At 35.6% G+C, this 14,397-nt stretch overlaps 2 protein-coding genes across 2 annotated transcripts in view; both read left to right on the forward strand.

Moving 5' to 3' along the window:
- Window positions 1-14,397, forward strand: part of LOC142345873 (proteasome subunit alpha type-2-like) — a 184,668-nt gene that overhangs the window by 40,076 nt on the left and 130,195 nt on the right. The window lies entirely within an intron of this gene.
- The window catches only part of LOC142345869 (outer dynein arm-docking complex subunit 2-like), a 70,085-nt gene that overhangs the window by 16,635 nt on the left and 39,053 nt on the right, over window positions 1-14,397 (forward strand). The window contains exons 6-9 of the mRNA XM_075398299.1: window positions 1,753-1,868; window positions 2,226-2,477; window positions 7,693-7,858; window positions 8,354-8,500. Of these exons, the coding sequence (XP_075254414.1) occupies window positions 1,753-1,868; window positions 2,226-2,477; window positions 7,693-7,858; window positions 8,354-8,500 (681 nt within the window). The remainder of the gene's footprint in view (window positions 1-1,752; window positions 1,869-2,225; window positions 2,478-7,692; window positions 7,859-8,353; window positions 8,501-14,397) is intronic.

A 14,397-nucleotide genomic window follows, 5' to 3' on the forward strand; every position in this document is an offset into this window, starting at 1 on the left:
GAATTACGAAAGTATCCACATAAGAGTGATCCTGATGTTTTATGGGTTTTATGCGATTACCTTCACAATGTAGTAAAAAGAAACGTGAGAGTAAAAAAAAACATAGAAGCGCGTGAAATCTATTCAGTTTGTTATTCTATTTGCTCCATTAATTTAAGTCAATTGAGACAGACAAATGTCACTTTTTGCACAATTCAATATAAAACCAGAAGATTTTACAGCAAAGAACGGCTCGTAAAGCTCAAAATTTTAAGTAATCATGGCGGAGAAAGTAAAGGTGCCATACTCTCTTTTTTTGAGCCGGATGTATCCCATTGATAAAGGTAGTGGACATTTAGCAAAACACAGAACAACAGCACACTATAGCAGTGGATCTCGTTGAGTTTTCAGAAAAATGACACAGACTCACATAAACAATGCATTTTTGCTCATTTTTCTGGGTGAGAATTAATTAACGACAAAAAAACGCTCATTGATGACAGCGTTCCAACAGATTTGACTGCTTCAATATTTCTATTTTTTGTTCCAAAAAACGAAGAATTCGAGCAATCTTGATTATCTCAAACTTGTACAGGTTTATGGGATATAGGTAAACTTTTTTATTAACAGCAGTGCTAACGCTGCGATCGGGAAGATAACCTCAAAAATTCTAACGTGTGAAAAGACAAAACAAAAAAGAATTTCATAAAGCGGGAACAGACGCCAAAAAATTGTTTGAATCTAAACACAAAGAAAGCTCAGCTGCAGATGGAAATGTGGAAAAGTTACCAAAAAGACAAGTATCAAGCCAAGGGAGATTAGGTTGTTTGTTGAGAGTAATAATGGTCACAAAAATGCCAGAAATTTCAAAAATTCCTACTGTAGAGACGATTTATTACGTCACGAACGAGATTCGTGCCTGTATTTTGACAAAATAGCAAAGGATGAGAAAGACGTCAAATACCTATTGGTGGCTGTAAACTGTCTTTCACGTTACATATGAGTTGAACCATCGAAATCAAAGTGCACAGCAGCAACAGCTGAGTTTTTCAGAACAATTCTGAGTCAGCATTCAGAGGATATTTTTTCAAAAATTTTTATCAAAGCGAGAACCTGTGGTTCATAAAACTTATAGCGAGAAATACCAGCGAGAAAATACTAAACATTCAAATATCAATGAGGTTTTTTCTGATTTGCGATATACCAACAATACAACAATAACCCTGCCCACATATACAATGATTGATGTAAAACAAGATCCATGTAAAGTTTCATGAGTTAGAGGTTACCAAAGTTATCCAAATTGTAACGAAACTCCAAAACCTCATTTTTCCTTCAGAACCCGATGGCAATCGTCAAAAACTACTTTTCGGAAGAAAGTAATTTGGACTGTGGTTGGGCCGTTTTCCTTCGTAAAAACGTTTTTGCAGAAAAATAAACCAAGTCAAATACAATCAAATAATTTGCCTTTCTTCTCAGGGAATGAAATGTTCTGCACAATATTTTCCTGCAGGTGCTGTTCTAGACCATACACAGTAGAAACTGTTACAATTAGTGTTGGGTAATACGAAGTCAGATACCATTGTTCGAAATTTATCAAGACAATCCCATTTTTTTTACCTCATTTGGACGTTCCTCGAAGTCATGTTCCCCACGATAAACAACATGGCTTGAAAAAAAGCTAAGCACGCGAATTTTAAACTCTCACTTCGTCGTTAATTTCGTATTTTTAATATGGTGAAACTTCTGTTAACAATAATAATTTTTGGCTAGGAGTTTGCGAGTGAAAGTGGGAAAGATGCGAAGAAGGGAGAACGGAGACATTCGAGTGACTCAGAAGGAGACTTGAAGGGGAGACGGACACAAGACAAAAGGGCCGATCAGGACAGGTACTGGAATTATTTGAATTCTCCATTCCAGAATTTTGGGGGTTTGTATTGGTTATATTACGCAATATGAATTTACATATATTGCACACTGCACACATCAAATAAGAAAACTGACCTTTCAACAATTGCTTTCCAGGGTTTCTATTCTGCTTATTAATGAACGTCCATTGTAATGCTGGCTCGTACTCTTCGTCAAGCTTGATAATTGAGTCGTTCCTTTGAAAGAGAACCACATAGAGTTGATGTAGGTTAACGTTGGTGATCATTTCAACGGTTACATAACAATAATTGTTTTTGTATATGTCAAAGTGGCACAAATTAAATATGGCAGTGATTATTTAATTGTGTGATGTTTAGAGACCAGGAGAAGAAGCGTAGAGTGCAGAGGGAGAAGACGAAGAAGAAGAGGAAGGAGGTGTCTATTCCCTGGAAGACTCTCGAGATGTCAGACGATGAGGAGCAGGAGGGAGGAGGGGCACCAGGTAATGAGGGGGGTAAGAAGAGGGAGATCAAGAGGAACAAGGAGGACACTGTTGATGCTAAGGAGAAACCCAAGAAGAGTCCAGAGAAGAAGAAAGCCACCATGGAAAGTGCCAGACAGAAGTCATTGTAAGTGGATACGGCAAAATAAATAAATTGTTTACTCCTATTGAGCTATGGGTTCAATGACACCTCGGCGGATGAAATTGTTTAACGGATATCGATTCACGTCATTGACAACTGTTGTTTTTCTACTAATAGAGCGAAAGATATAAAAATATAGACAGAAGCTAGGAGTCAATGTAAAAACAAGTATAAAGCTTGAATCACAATAGCGAATGCATTGTGTATGCTGTTGTCGAATTCGCGTTTTAGGTTAATTTCAAGAAACTATAACTCAACTGCTAAGATAGTGGATAAAATTTGTTCCTAACTTTTTATGATATTTGCGTTTTCAGTCAGTCGATTTTTTGTTGTGTAAGACTTAGATATTGTTTTTTACTGGAGCGATTGTAAGAAAGTAGAAAATTTTGCTTTCAAGCTTTCGAATCAATTAATGAGAAAGTTTATAATATGAAAAGTGAGAACTGCAATTACGATTCTCTTAATTAAAAAGTTGAATTATCTGTTAGCATTTACGTGCTGATATTGATTGGAGCATAAATTGTTTTTATCACAGCAAGCCGTAATTTTATTTTGAGTCTTTGTAGCTATTACCACCATTACTATTTGAGCTCAATTTTTTAAAATACTGATGTTAATTTTGTTTCATTTATATTTTAAGGTACTTGCTCTTTCTTTTTTGTTCAAGCCATTATGGGTTCCAAAAGTGTTACGTCTTTGTCGTGGAATGATTCTAGGTAAATTTTCTTCTTTTTGACTGAGTTTAAATTAAATTGATTCTCGTCTTTTTTCGTAATTTTATTTTATTTGTCAACTTATTTTTTGTTCTGACCCCCACTTTAGTGGGGAGGGAGGAACTATATGCTCAACTGGTTTTTTGTTCAGACATTTTTGGCCGATCGATATATATACATCGTACAGAGTTGTGAATGGTATAATTAAAAAGCACGTACATGCTAGAATATGGAATAAAAAAGATTTTTTCGAATCTCGTTTTTTTACCGAGAGTTATGGAGGTTTAAAGTTTTGTGAACATTCGAAAGCTTTTATTCACATTTTCAGTAATTTTTGCTAAAATTTGGCACTATTTCGCTAAAATAATTTAACATAAGTTAAAATTTTTAACAGTAGGGTGTTATTGTTACCTATTATTGTTACCTAAGAGACCTTTATTATTGTTATTGTGTTAACAATAACAATAATAATAACACCTTTATTATGGGTGTTATTGTTACCTAGAAGAGCGTCGCTGAATTGTTTGAGTAAAGTTTTTTTTTGCTTAAATTGTTGATAAATTTATTCAAATTCGAACTTTTTTCATCAAAAATGGCACGAAATGTGCTTTTTTGGTCTACTTTGTTAAAGTTTGTCTGACGTAGTGACGTAGAAACCTTTAGGCAGACTCCTTAATCTCCAAAAAAAGCGCTAGTTGAAAATAGGCGCCCTATGGAAGCTTTGTGGAATCGAGTTTGCTGATTGATAATTATACAAAATGCATCGTTGTTTTTCTTTAATATTTGAAGAATTTCACTCAACAATTTGTCTAATTTGTAAAAACTTTGAACACTTGGGCGGTTTCTTGAACGCGTGGCAAAATCAGGGATGGGTTTGATATTATCATGGATTCTTACCATCAGAAGTTTTTTATTTTCCATTTTGCTGTTGCCTTTTTTCAAAATATTTTATATTTTGCTTTTGTTTTCTCAACGTTATTTACTGACGAAATTGTTTAATCAAGGCTCCATTAATGACAGCTTCAATTTACGTTAAAATGATTCCAAATGTATATATAGTTTGTTTTCAGAGAACCTAAGGGTTTCTATGGCTTTGAGGAAGAGTTTTAGTAAAATTTAACTGAATTCTTGTGTTTTGCCTTGAATTGTTATTCCTTTTGCAGTCTGGTTACTAATTCTAACCAATCAAAGATCAAAATGGCTTAATAAAGAAGTGTAAGTGAAGTTGTACCATGCATTCAAGTGTTACCTTATGTCTCTTATGTCATTAAATGTATTTCTTTTAGGAAATTTCAGTGATTCTTTGAACTTCTATATTTTTAGAATTTTTTCAGTCGACTGTTTGATTATTCTACGTAAATACAGGTCAAGCTTGCTTCCTTTTAGAATACAAACTAATTGTGCGGCGGAGTGTTTTAACAGAACGTTTTCTTGCTTTTGGTACTACGAGTTTTTATACATTTTTTAAAATTTTTACATAATTGCCCATTTTTGCTGTTGTTTTTGTTTCTCTGATAAATATTCACATTACTTAACCATATAGATTAAAAAAGCTTCAAACATTTTTGCAACTGAACTTGTTTTTTGTTTTCATTAACATATGGTTTTAAGGGCTGCGGCACCCTTCTCTTGCAGAATTTGGTAGTTTTTTATTTTTCCCCTCTATTTGTTGTTATTTTTTGTTGTGGTATGCCAAATATTGCGTAGTTAACGGTCTTCAGGGCTTAATCAGTTTTCAGAAGAATTTTGTGAAATTAATATAATTCTCAGTTTTTGTGGTTCTTTTGCTGCCGTTTGGTAATAGTCGATTTACAAAAAGACTTGATAATGCTGTTTGGGTCATTGCGTCTCTATGATGATCCAAAGAGACGCAATTGAAGATTTTATGTTCTTGCGGTTAGTATTTTATAAATTTAATGACTTCATTACTGTGGTTTCGTAAAGTTGTTTGTGAAGTTTTTTTGTTCTGCTTGTTTTCACTGTTATTTTATAGTCATGACTTAATCTCACTAATGACAGTCGCAATTGCTTTTCCATGAAATTTTAAGATAAAGGGTCTGTTCTTTTGGCTGTGAATTTTGAAAATATCTGTCTTTTTTAAAAAAAACAAATTGGATTTTCGAGATTTGCAAATTTTATATCTGTTAACTTGTAGCTTAGCAGCTCTATAGACATGTCACATCCCTTATCTATTGAACTACAGTTTTCTCTTGATAACGGTTTTAATATTTTCCTCAATTGGTGTTTGTTTTTGGTACAACAACTTTTCATTAAATATTTGTGATTTTTGCATATTCGCATACTTTTGTAGTTTTGGTTTTCTTTTCACAGTATCACAAAATGGGTGGCTTCTGGTCATTTGGAAGAATGCAATTTATGGTTTTCAATGTCTTTAGTGAACAGCTTGGCTCGGACATGGTTTGCGTCCTTTTTTTGCCTGTATTTGTCGTTCTTTTTGTCCTCGTATATTATATCCTGGATAATGAAAGGTCTCAATCGGTCTCTTTGGAGTTGTAAAAGATTCGCTCACTGATTTCATTTGGTGGAGAATGTTTCTAATTGGTTTGAAATTAATTCTTTTGAAAAAAAGCAATGTTTTTTAAACTTTGCCCTTTTGCTCATTTCTTGTCGACTTGTTACCAAGTTGCATTGAGAGGTGCCATACTTTTTCTATTAATGTACAGGTTGATCTTCGTAGAATAAATTTGATATAATGCCATTTTGATTTGGTAAATAATGGTTTTCAAAAAATGGGCAACGAGTTTTTGTCGTAATTATTATTTTTACTTATTTGATTTTTATCACCGTTGCTTCGGGTGTTCATTTTATGGTAGCCACAGGTCTCATCGGCCCCCTAAGGTAGATTGTGTTGCTCATTTATTATCTTGTTGAACAATATGTTCATCTGTTACTTTTTTATCTCTTCCTCATTTGCTAGACAATTAAGTGAAAATGTAGATGAGCTCGAGTCGGAACTTTATGTTCGAACGCACATTACCGAGCCTCCTTGTTTACAATTCAGCCTTTTTAAGGTTTGTTGTTTATTCTGAGTGGTCAAAAATTAAATGTTGTTTACCTAAGTTCAAAATAGATGACAAAAGCTTAAAAATGATTTTTGCATTGTGACATACAGGCGAAGACGGAAATTTTAGTAAAGAAGAAGTTTGACTCGGGTATGTCTCCCCATATTTTGGAAAACTTGTGTACGAAAAGCCAGAGTTCTAGACATTTTGTCTGAACATTATTAGAAAAAATGCCTTTTTTTAAACAAAATGGTCAAAATGAACCATTTGTCTTTTTGTCATTATGGAATACCTGCATTGGATCTTGGGGCCGTGTGGAGTTGATTTTTTTTTGTTTTTGCTTCCATTCTCAAATGGGCATTTTTTGCTGGTTAAGTATTATATACCGACCTGTCATTTTTGTCGCCAGCCAGTTTTGACAGATCTAGATCTTTTTCGAAGAGATACAAAAGTGGAATAATTGAAAAGTTCCTGAAGATCTTTTAAATTTTCAAACTTTTTCTCGAAGAAAAATTGATATTTTATCATCCCAAGATTTTGTGCACCAGTGTGATATACCTCCTGTTTAATTGTCACAGATTCTGAAACTGAAGACAAACTTATCAATTTCATTGATTTAATTTGCATGAGCAAGAAAAAAGTTCCAAAAATGCTCAATTTTTGAGCAAAAAATTTCTTCTTAATTATAGTATTTGGAAAACTCTGCTCTGAAAGTGAAACGCTAATACCTGGAATTGTTGAAGCCGAAAAGATTTTTGAATAACAATTCTCGCATTATTTTTTGTGTTGGGAAAAATGAGGAGTTGATAACATTCTTTCCACGAACGGTTTCAAATAAAACTATTTTTCAAGCTACTCCATTATCAACAGAGGTTTATTATATATAAAGAGTTCTAATAAATTATGAGTGAAACTTTTTAATGATAAAAGCCATCTGAAAATAGTTTAATTTGTCGCAAATTGTTTCGGTTTATGAATTTATGATAACGAGTGGTTATTAATAGCTGTTAAATTAAGCACACCCGTATTTTTTGGAATTTCGGAGTATTTTTTAAATTTTAATTTCCTACCTCAAATCCAACTGCCTCAAAAATTTATCTCTTCAAAACTCAATTTTTTAAGAAAGTGGAAGATCATAGTGACAATCAATTAATACAGAGTAAAACTACAATAATAAATTTGCGATGAGAATTTCACTATTTTTACATCGGTTAAGGCCTTCCCACTGAATTGACACTGGGTACGCCTTGATAAGGCATGCCTGATGTATAATGAACCCATATTATTCACTGTGAAAGCTTTGGGCAGCTCTTTTTGACAACCTTAGAATTTGAATTGCATTGCGTCATAGCCAGGTTCATACTGTCGATAGTGGTGGACTGATTCTAATTATTGCATTTTTCTTGAACCCAAGCCTCGTCGGTGATAGCTTGTTGTGTGTTGACAGTGTTGTTTTGGTTGTAGCACAGGGAAGCCCCGCACTCCCATGACTCACAAGGACAGTGACTACAGTGACAGTTCCTCAGAGAGTGAAGAGGAGGAGGAGGCACCCGACAGGAGACAGGAGAGTGGCTCTGCCGACTTGCCCCCCGAGTACTGGCAGATTCAGAAACTGGTCAAGTACCTCAAGGTACACACACAAAAACAACACATTAAATTCTAATACTTACTCTTAAATAAATCATACTTATCACCACATTATCTGTTAAAATCAAACGCCTTATTCATTCTCCAGCTGCAGGGATATTCCAGTGACGAATCAATTTTTGATGCTTGAATAGATCGTCTGCAAGGTGACTTAGAACTTGAATGATGTGAAGAACTGTTTGAGATCCACAGTCATTGGTTGCTTGATTGAGGTATAAATAACGAATGAATTTTCCTTGAAGAAAAAAAACGAAACTCATTATAACAACAGTCTACTCACCAATCGGTTCATATGCTGGAATCAAACTTTAGGCTGGAATTGCAAATTATAAACCCGTGACCCCTCTATTAACCCCTCCTTCCTCAACTAACGTACATACACGATGATGGAGGAGGGGTTGAGTTTAATTGATCGGCTAATAATTTTATCGTATCTTTGTTGTGTTAAGTATTTTCTCCCATCGGCTGATGATTGTAGGGAGGGAACCAGACAGCAACCATAATAGCCCTGTGTTGTCTGAGGGACTTCAACCTCAGTCAGGAGACTTGTCAGTTGGCCATTCGCAATGTGGGGGGACTGGAGGTACTCCTCAACCTACTCGACACTGAGGATGTCAAGTGCAAGGTATCTCTATCTCTATTATCCTCTCACTCTCACTCATCCAAATGCATATAGATCAAGTGCGTTCCATTGAAGTTAGGTTTATCTTTTTGCCCAAAATGACTGCTCCTATTCTAGAATAGATATTATTTATTTATTCTGGAATCTATTTAGTCTAGAATCTATTCTAGAATCAATTTTAATCAAATTATGTTTAACAAATATTATTTGTTTAACATAGTATGATAACTCTCTTCTTATTGTTTGCTTCTTCTTTTTCTATCTTTTTAGAGGCGGCTATGTAGGTGCTAGTGCCAAGTGCTATATTGTGTGAAGACAGAGTTATCGTTGCAATATCCTTTCTAATAAAGGCTTTTAATTGCAAGTTTTTGCTAAGTGCTATTCGGGGCGCGGGCTCGGTAAAAACGCTCTTTTTCTGCTACAAGTTTTCAATTCAAGTAATTTGGTAAGCAACTGAACTGTACTGAGCAGAATCGTCTGTATGAATTTCAAGATAATAAAAGCGTGCTGTATGAATTTACAAAAGTCTTTTTCAACCAATCAAAATTTAGCATCGTCATATTACGGCTCTTTAGAAAAAGCGGAGGCGATGGGTTTCGAACCTTTAATCTTATGATTATAAACAGGGTTGCCTAGTGTGCTGTGCCAAGTGGGTCTTGATTAGTGGTATTGTCAAAGTCAAGGGATTTACTGGGCTAATTAAGTATAAATGGAAAGCAACATCAATAGTGGTTTGTTCTAAGTTTTTATTGAGTATTCCAGATCAAAATGCTGAAAGTTTACTTTCTGTTTGCTCTTTTGTGGCCTCTTGTTTTCTCGTCTGATGTATGCGAAGAAATTGAGCTGGGGAACGCGACTGCTGTATGTTGTGAAAAGAATACTACATTCCGCGTTGGCCAAGTGGATGTGAGTTTCGTGCCTTATCGGAGCCATATTTGTCCAATTGGTGATGGTGGAATTGAAGATTTGTGTCCTCGATTTGTGTCAAGTGTTTCAATGATGTTCGTGTTGGTCGTGGCAGGCGTAGTAAGCATGCAGTAAAGAAAAATAAAATCGTGCAGTTTTGTAGAAGAATAGATTCGTGCAGTAAAAAAAATAATTAGATAAATTGATTTGTGGTTCTTGTCAGGTTCATCCTGAAGGCGCGTGTTCGTCCCCTGCAAACTTGTTGAAGTTTTTGTCCGTCCTCGCTTCTCTTGAGGACGAACACGCGCCGTGTAATAAGGTCCAGGTTGTGCGGCTGTCCTGGCCAGATGTATTCCACTATAAAATAACTGGAGTAGATCGGGTTGTCCGATCCTACAATTTTCGTCAGCAGTGCCATTCTGTTGTTCAAGTTAAATGGAAGAGGGGGGTCGGCTGCGAATAGAACAGGCATGACTGAGTTGAAATTTGATTTTTTGGGAAGTGAGTTTTGTGACTTTGACTGATGTGGATCAACAGAGATTTATGCCAGTTATTAGGTGTAGTTGATTGGTTACTCTTCTGGGTTTATTTGCATTTTTCCCAGGAAGATTAATGTAGTAGTGATCTGTCACGTGTGGCAGTTCCATTTGCTCCGCGTTGTGAGGGGAGTAAAGTTATGAAGTAAATCCCTCGGCATGGCAGTAAATGACAGTCACTAATGGAGTTTTCGGAAGTAATTCCCTCGGTATGGCAGTAATTGACAGTCACTAATGGAAGTTTTGGAGGAAAGTAAATTGAGAACAGTGTGATTGACTGCTCTATTGATAAAGTTATTCAGAATACGTTTACTGCGGAGAGGTCAAATTTTTATAGCGGCGTTATTCATCGACTGTTGGATCTTTTATCGAAGCTTTGCAAAAACGATTGTAATAACGAAGAAACGGAATATTCTATTTTATCAAAGTATGGACACTAAAAGGTTCGTTAATTACTTATAACAATTTAGGATTTCATAGGCTAGCATTAATCGTTTTTTTGTAATTTTAAACAGAATTATCGTGTTTAGAACGACACGAGGCAGACAAGATTTGCTAATCGAAATGAACGAGTTCAAACATCAGTACTACGATCGGAAAAAATTAATAAGTCTCGGATGGAAAGAAGTGGAAACAGTCGATGGGCGGGGTATAAATAGTTGGAACTCCTTAAAGAATAAATTAACTATAGAAGGTAAAGGGGGACTGGTTGGAGAGAATGGTTGGCCAAAGGTACCATTGGCAATAAATAATGAAGAAATTGTGGGATTGCAAGAATGTTTAGTGGAAGGGTTCCGGGGCTGTAGAGATCAGGGCGATGTTTATAATTATGTTAGTAAATTAAAGTCGGAGAGTGGTGATAGCAGGTTGTATCAAGAAGTTGGGTCGTATGCTGGTTTGTGTAATTCAATAGGTTGGACGTTTTGTGTGGATGGTTTAATGAGTGGTGTTTTGCCTGATGGTTTTACTGGTGTAAGGAGAGATGCCATGGTACAATGGAATGAGTGGTGGACGGCGGCACATGTTGAAATTGGGGGGTAATGATAGTGTTTCGAAAACGCCGTGTGGTGAGAAATTGTTTCTGATTTGTGGAAGTTATCAGACATCAAGGGATTTTAATAATGTTATGGGTACTCCGCAATATTTTATCGATTTAATTAAGAGGGGTCCTTCTGCAAGTGGTTTGGGAAAGGATGTTTGGTTTTTCATTCCGACGAAAGATAACGTGTTGTGCCAGCCTTCGTTGTGTGCGCATGCTGTTTTAACTTTTACAAAAGGTTTGTCGTTAGTGACGGGCTGGGAGGCGCGTGATCAATCGAATCAAGTTGTTGTTGATCGGACTTTGGGATCGTTTGCTTATGGTGTGCGTAAAGGTGTGGTAAAGAGAATTGTAATATCAAATAAAAATAAAAAGGCAGTGTTAGACTGGGCGAAAGAAAGAGAAGTGTCAACTGGTGGTGCTAGTGATGTGACTGAGCATGTGCAAAGTTTCGCTAATAGTGGTCTAATTTTAAAAACAAATAAACGAGGTAATCGAAGAAAATGGGGTGGGAAACGGGAAACGAAAACGCAGTCGAACGATAACGAGAATATTGTGTATTCGTTTCTTCCTCCAAAGGATCCTTCAATGGAATAAGTGAGTTGTTCAACTTTAATTTACATTTTTTTTTTTGGGTTGGAACTATACTGCCAGGGTTTTTTTTCAAATTTTTTGAGATTTTATTATTTCAAGCCCGTGCCCTTTCAACGTGTTTTGAAAGGATCTTTTTTTGTTGATACTGAGCAATCGGTAAGGGTCCTGTCTGTGTTAGTTTGGTTTTGTTTTGGAAAAAAAATGATGTTTCGTGAGTTTTTTGGGTCGTTTTTTTGCACAGTCGTATGTAGTGTAAGCAATTAATATTTTGACTTTCAATCGCGTGCCCTTCGAAGTGATAACAAGGTGGGATGTTAATTTTTGTTGATAATGGTTGGGAATAGATTGGTTAATAATAGTTTGCTATGTTAGGGGTGCTTGCTCATTGTGCTCACGAGTTGTGACTCACGAGTAAAAAAAAAATTTTTTTTTTGGACAGAAGTAAAAAAAAAATTAAATTGGTAAGAAATTAAAAATAAGAAGAGGCGTTACATTTGAATAATCTGCGGTGTTTATAAAATAAGTACTACAATGAATTAATTGCGACTCATGAGAAAAAAATTAAAAAAAAAATCGAATAAGAAAATTAAAGAAAATTATGCAAGTCTAAGTGAATACACGGATGCCAACAGGGTCGAACTCAATGGGGTCGTCATTGTCCATTTGAATAAAATCCCAGAATTGGTGGGTGAGTTGGGTACCTTGGGATGAAGTAATGTAGTGGTAAACGTAGGTGTAGTATTCCCAGGTTGTGTAGAAAAAACATTTTTTCGTGAGAAGGCCTGTATGGGAGTGTGCCCAGATCACGATGGTTCCATTTTGTAATATGACATATTCATTGAAAAAACATTCCCTGTATTGGATTCCTACTTTCACGCAAACGTTGATGTTGTGGTTGGTGTGTGATTTTGGGGCGATGTCTTCTGGGCCGACGTAATTCCGGATTTGGTCCCAAATGCTTGTCATGATTTTTAAGAAAATTCAAAACTGTTGAGGTGCTAGGTTTTAAGATTTGTAAATATCAGGGAAAGAATAAGTAAATATGGTTTTTTAAAAAAAAGAAATCACAGGTCAAATTCGCCTTCTAAAAATTCTTCTTTGGTGTTCTGTAGGAAATTCAAAAATGTAAGAAAATTTGGATGATCTGGTTCCAAAGTGATTTTTTTGTCTTGATTATTGTCCAAGAAGTTAATCCAGAAGCATAAGGTATTGCAGGGGAAGATGAAGTATTCAGAAAAGACTGCAAGTTTTATATCAAAATCAGTGAGAAAGTATGCATAAAGTGGAAATTGGGTTGGAATTGGAGAGATGTAAGGAATGGTGTCTTCTGATTGGTCAATTGTGGTGAAAGTTGGGGTTGGTGGATAAGACATAAGATTTTTAATGGAATATAAATGAAAATGTTTGAGGAAATTTACATGGAGTCATCTGAGAATGGAATGGGTGATGGGGGAGAAATTGGAATATAATTTAATTCAGTGGAATTGTGGTCTGATGTAGGGTCAGGGCTTTCGGGACTTTCAGAAATGGTTGGTTGCGATGGTTCTACTGCAACTGGTTCTCCTTCTGAGTTAAGATCGAAATTCACATTAATATAATTATTTCCCGATTGTATGCATTGTAGAATTGTTTGCCATACGGCTGATGTCTCATTCACTGTAAGGGGAATAAAAGAAATTGAATAAATATTGTTGACAATATTGTCTTGTTGCATGTTAATACTAATTATTGCTTCACGATCTGTAAAAAAGGCAATGCTGTATTCAGTAATATAAGCTGGCTGGCCGTTGAATGTAGTGTTAATGCGCGGCTCAACTTTAATTCTGAAGTGATATACTGGATTCATTATAAAATGTTTGAAATAATGCAAAAGGTAAAATTTTAGTTGTAGGAAAATTGTTTAAGTTGTTTGAAATAATTTCCAAGTTTCTATCCGCGAAGAAATTGTAATAGGTTGAGAGAATGAACAGTTAGCAATAAAGAGTGTTGCTGGTAGTTAGCAGGCACAAAGTAGTTTGAATGATTGATAGTGTTGCGGGGGAAGTGGGGGAAATTTGACATTTCGATTAATTGGGATTGTGGGGAATTATCCCTGGTTGGGTTGATTAGTGTTCCATTATAGGCTGTCATTGTGATTGATGGACAGTTCGCCTTCCGGGTTAATAGATTTCCTTCTTTTTCTCACTTTGACAGATAATTGATAAGTTTCCTTGGGGAGTTGCATCTTATTACTCCGTTGTTTAGTGCGTCAGTATAAATTCTTTTTAAAAATAAATTCGTCGCTGGATAAAAAGGTAGGGAGCAAATCCCCGCCTTTAACAATGGAGGTTTAAGGGGAATTGCTCTGTAATTTTTCCTTTTTTGATTTTTCTCAAAGAATAATTGCAAGTAATGAAAATTTCGGTTTAATACTCGAGTGATATTAAAATTTTGAATTAAGTTTTCGCAAATATAATGGTGGGTACTTTCCAGATGGAGGATAGGTCCCTCTGGTTTGTTTAGGGCTATTATAAATGTTGTTAATTAATATTTTTTTTTAAAAAAATTTTTATTTTTTTAAATTTTGTTTTCCTTGCTCACTGCTAACACGAAATTTCTAATTTGCGGCAGAGTAGAAGTGAATGTAATTGATAACTTTTAACAAGTGACTTAGTTCAGTGGTTAGTATCTCTGGCCGTTGAGCTGGGGTTCCGGGTTCGAATCCCGGCGGGTTACCGGTGCTTCCATAATGTGGGAAAATCTGGGAAAGGGCAAAGGGGTGTAAGGGTAAGCTAGGGTAAGGGTAAGGGGGTAGAGAAAAAGGGGAAGGGTAAAAAAAATTTAAC

Source organism: Convolutriloba macropyga, chromosome 9 (genome assembly GCF_964194025.1).
Source record: "Convolutriloba macropyga chromosome 9, txConMacr16.3, whole genome shotgun sequence".
Lineage (NCBI taxonomy): Eukaryota > Metazoa > Xenacoelomorpha > Acoela > Convolutidae > Convolutriloba > Convolutriloba macropyga.